Here is a 5,000-nt window from a genome sequence, read left to right on the forward strand (position 1 = left end):
AATGGGTGATGTGATGTATAATGAATGGGTGATGAATGGGTGATGTGATGTATAATGAATGGGTGATGAATGGGTGATCAGTGATGAATGATGAAGGGGTGATGTATGATGAATGGGTGATGCTGACAGTGACCTCCCCCTCCAGCCTTTGGGGAGAGGAGCTTCTGGAGGTGGCCTGCAGCTCGCTGGCCGAGGAGATGACCCTTGACCCATCTGCCCCGGGGGGCATGGTGACCTACCGGCGAACTCTGACCCTGAGCCTCTTCTACAAGTTCTACCTGACGGTCCTGCAGAAACTGGCTGTGGAGGTGAGACCCCGCATACCCTACGGTAGTCCTACTGTAGTCCTACTGTACCCCTACTGTAGTCCTACTGTAGTCCTACTGTACCCTACTGTAGTCCTACTGTAGTCCTACTGTACCCCTACTGTAGTCCTACTGTACCCTACTGTACCCTAATGTACCCCTCATACCCTACTGTACCCCTACTGTACCCTACTGTAGTCCTACTGTACCCCTACTGTAGTCCTACTGTAGTCCTACTGTACCCTACTGTACCCTAATGTTCCCCTCATACCCTACTGTACCCCTACTGTACCCCACTGTAGTCCTACTGTACCCCTACTGTACCCTACTGTACCCTACTGTAGTCCTACTGTACCCTACTGTAGTCCTACTGTACCCTACTGTACTCTCCAGGGCGTGTCCGTCGAGGCTTTGGGGTCCGACCGTCTTTCTGCTACTGAGCTCTACCACTCAGAGACCCCCACCAGCGTCCAGCTCTACCAGGTACACACACACACACACACACACACACACACACACACACACACACACAAACTCACACTCATACAAACACACACACATATACATACACGCACACACACACACACACACATATACATACACGCACACTCACTCACTCACTCACTCACTCACTCACTCACTCACTCACTCACTCACTCACTCACTCACACATGCACGCAACACGCATACATGCAAATAATCACACAATCACACACATATTACGCACGCACAAACTAACTATATATTATATTATATTATATATATCATAACTATCTTTGTGTGCGTGTGCGCGCATGTCTGTGTGTGTCTATGTTTGTGTGTGCGTGTATGTGTGCGCGTGTGTTTGTGTGTGTGTGTGTGTGTGTGTGTGTGTGTGTGTGTGTGTGTGTGTGTGTGTGTGTGTGTGTGTGTGTGTGTGTGTGTGTGCGTGCGTGTTTGCTCGTGTGTGTGTGTGTGTGTGTGTGTGTGTGTGTGTGTGTGTGTGTGTGTGTGTGTGTGTGTGTGTGTGTGTGTGTGTGTGTGTGTGTGTGTGTGTGTGTGTGCGTGCGTGTTTGCTCGTGTGTGTGTGTGTGTGTGTGTGTGTGTGTGTGTGTGTGTGTGTGTGTGTGTGTGTGTGTGTGTGTGCAGGACGTCCCTGAGGGTCAGCAGCGGGAGGACGTGGTGGGCCGTCCCATCATGCACCTCTCTGCGCTGCAGCAGGCCACCGGGGAGGCGGTCTACGTCGACGACATCCCGCTCTACCAGAACGAGCTCTACGTTGCCTTGGTTACCTCCAGCAGGGCCCACGCCCGCATCCTGTAAGACCATATATAGAGAGCCACGCCCGCATCCTGTAAGACCATATATAGAGAGCCACGCCCGCATCCTGTAAGACCATATATAGAGAGCCACGCCCGCATCCTGTAAGACCATATATAGAGCCACGCCTGCATCCTGTAAGACCATATATAGAGAGCCACGCCTTCATCCTGTAAGACCATAAAGAGCCACGCCCGCATCCTGTAAGACCATATACAGAGAGCCACACACGCATCCTGTAAGACCATATATAGAGAGCCACGCCCGCATCCTGTAAGACCATATATAGAGAGCCACGCCCGCATCCTGTTAGACCATATATAGAGAGCCACGGCCGCATCCTGTAAGACCATATATAGAGAGCCACGCCCGCATCCTGTTAGACCATATATAGAGAGCCACGGCCGCATCCTGTAAGACCATATATAGAGAGCCACGCCCGCATCCTGTAAGACCATAATGAGCCACGGCCGCATCCTGTAAGACCATATATAGAGAGCCACGCCCGCATCCTGTAAGACCATATATAGACAAATAGTTAAACGCTCATAGCCTTGCCCAGACCAACAAGGCCCTACACACACACACGCACACACACACACACACACACAGACTCACTCATTCACACAGATATAAATGGGCTGACTGTGTGTGTGTGTGTGTGTGCAGCTCTATAGACAGCTCTGAGGCCCAGCTGATGCCGGGCGTGGAGGCGTGTCTGTTCGCTGACGACGTCCCGGGATCCAACATCACCGGACCGGCCTTCCTGGACGAGACCGTCCTGGCCCAGGACACGGTGAGGGGGGGGGGGGGGGGGGGTCAGGTGACCTGTGTGGGAGGGGGGGGCGGTGACCTGTGAGGGGGGGGGGGGGGTCAGGTGACCTGTGAGGGGGGGGGTGGCCGGTGACCTGTGAGGGGTGGGGGGGGGTCAGGTGACCTGTGAGGGTGGGCTCAGGTGTCTGTGAGGGGGGGGGGGTAACCTGTAGGGGGGGGGTAACCTGTGGGGGGGGGGGGGTCGGGTAACCTGGGAGGGTTTGTGGTTGTCTAACGTGTGTGTATCAAATAACATGTGCGTGTGCGTGTGTGTGTGCGTGTCCGTGTCTGTGTGTGTGTGTGTGTGTGTGTGTGTGTGTGTGTGTGTGTGTGTGTGTGTGTGCCTGTGTGTGTGTGTGTGTGCCTGTGTAGGTGACGTGCGTGGGCCACATCATCGGGGTGGTGGTAGCAGACACCCAGCTCCACGCCCAGCGGGCGGCCAGAGCGGTGAAGGTCAGCTACCAGGACCTCTCCCCCCTCATCCTCACCATACAGGTCAGATCGCCACGGCAACCCCTCATCCTCACCATACAGGTCAGATCGCCACGGCAACCCCTCATCATCACCACAGATCAGACCGCCACGACAACCCCTCATCATCACCAAAGATCAAACCGCCAGGCCCACCCCTCATTATCTCTGTCAGAGGGTAGTCTTCAGGGTTGGCCCAATAGGCGGCAGTGAGGCTAAAATGACGTTGTGATGCAATTCATCCTTCCACCACTAGGAGGGATGAGGCATCCAGCACAGAAAGGATGAAAATGGTCAAAAAGAAAATGATAGGAGATTAGGTAGGATTAAGGCTATATTCAGCCTACCCTGAAGGCTTTAGCTCTTGAGGTTCGCTCCATACCTCCCACAGCTGAGGGTAGACGAGAGCATAGCATAGCGTCTGTCCTCCAACCGACCCACCTCCATTCTATCTGCTAGACAGGTTAACCCCGACGTGGGGCGTACCATGACACTCAGCAGACGGGGGGGGGGCGGGGGGGGGTTACATGTCAATCAACCAATATGCATCAAACCGAGTTACAAAGGTACCTAACAAATATCAATACATCAGGCCTTACGGTTAACATTCATGCATGGGCACATGACATTATGCAGCCTTACACTTTCAGTTTGGATTAATATAAGATTTGAAATGTTTGGCGCGGCCACATAAGGACGCGTGTGGACGCGCCAAAAGCCGCGGCATCACAATCTCCATGACAACCCCTCCTCGTCATCACCTTGTCGATCACTCGTCATCTTCACCATGACAACCCCTAATTATCTCCCCGACAACCCCTCCTCGTCATCACCATGTCGGTCACTCGTCATCTTCACCATGACAACCCCTCATTGTCCCCATGACAACCCCTCCTTGTCATCACCATGGTGACCGCCCATCATCACCATGACAACCCCACCTTGTCATCACCATGGTGACTGCCCGTCATCACCATGACAACCCCTCCTCGTCATCGCCATGGTGACCGCCCGTCATCACCATGACAACCCCTCCTCGTCATCGCCATGGTGACCTTCAGTGGTGTGTCTGTGGTTCACTCTGCAGGAGGCCATCGCTGCTCAGTCCTTCTACCAGCCAATCAGAACGCTGCAGAGAGGGAACCTGGAAGAGGGCTTTCAACTGGCCGACCACATCCTGGAGGGTACGCTGAGTGTGTGTGTGTGTGTGTGTGTGCGCTCGTGTTTGTGTGCGGTGTGTGTAGAGTGTGTGTGTGTATGCATGCATGCGTGCGTGTTAGTGTGTGTGTGTGTGTGTGTGTGTGTGTGTGTGTGTAGAGTGTGTGCGTGTGTGTGTGTATGCATGCATGCATGCGTGCGAGTTAGTGTGAGTGTGTGCGTGCTTGCGTGCGTGTTAGTGTGCGTGCGTGTGTGCGTGTGCGTGTCTGTGTCTGTGTGTGTGTGTGTGTGTGTGTGTGTGTGTGTGTGTGTGTGTGTGTGTGTGTGTGTAACCCTGCCCCCCTGGTCAGGTGAGGTCCATATGGGCGGTCAGGAGCACTTCTACCTGGAGACTCACGTGACGCTGGCCGTCCCTGGAGAGGACGGGGAGATGGAGCTGTTCGTGTCCACGCAGTCCACAGCCAAGACCCAGGTACACACACACACACACACAGACACACACGCACACACACACACTCACGCGCAGGCACACGCACACACAGACACACACACACACACACACACACAAACACACACACACATGAACACACACACACGCACACACACACACCCAAACACACACGCACACACACACACACACACACACACACGCACACACACACACATGAACACGCACACACACACGCACACACACTCACAGCTTCAATGTGCCCCCCAGTCCCTGGTGGCCCTGGCGCTGGGCGTGCCGGCCAGCCGGGTGGTGGTGCGTGTGAAGCGGATGGGCGGGGGCTTCGGGGGGAAGGAGAGCCGCAGTACCCTCCTGTCCACCGTGGTGGCGCTGAGCGCCCAGAGGCTCCGCAGGCCCGTCCGCTGCCAGCTGGACCGCGACCAGGACATGGTGGCCACCGGGGGGCGCCACCCCTTCTACGCACGCTACAAGGTGGGGGGTTGGGG

At 55.0% G+C, this 5,000-nt stretch overlaps 1 protein-coding gene across 2 annotated transcripts in view; it reads left to right on the forward strand.

The window, feature by feature from the left end:
- xdh (xanthine dehydrogenase) overlaps nt 1-5,000 on the forward strand; it is a 29,193-nt gene that overhangs the window by 11,700 nt on the left and 12,493 nt on the right. For both annotated transcript variants that reach the window (XM_056587991.1, XM_056587992.1), the window contains exons 15-22: nt 146-308; nt 699-788; nt 1,434-1,603; nt 2,274-2,400; nt 2,790-2,912; nt 3,976-4,072; nt 4,397-4,518; nt 4,765-4,986. In XM_056587991.1, coding sequence (XP_056443966.1) covers nt 146-308; nt 699-788; nt 1,434-1,603; nt 2,274-2,400; nt 2,790-2,912; nt 3,976-4,072; nt 4,397-4,518; nt 4,765-4,986 — 1,114 coding nt within the window. The remainder of the gene's footprint in view (nt 1-145; nt 309-698; nt 789-1,433; nt 1,604-2,273; nt 2,401-2,789; nt 2,913-3,975; nt 4,073-4,396; nt 4,519-4,764; nt 4,987-5,000) is intronic.

Source organism: Gadus chalcogrammus, chromosome 4 (assembly GCF_026213295.1).
Source record: "Gadus chalcogrammus isolate NIFS_2021 chromosome 4, NIFS_Gcha_1.0, whole genome shotgun sequence".
NCBI classification, from domain to species: Eukaryota; Metazoa; Chordata; class Actinopteri; order Gadiformes; family Gadidae; genus Gadus; species Gadus chalcogrammus.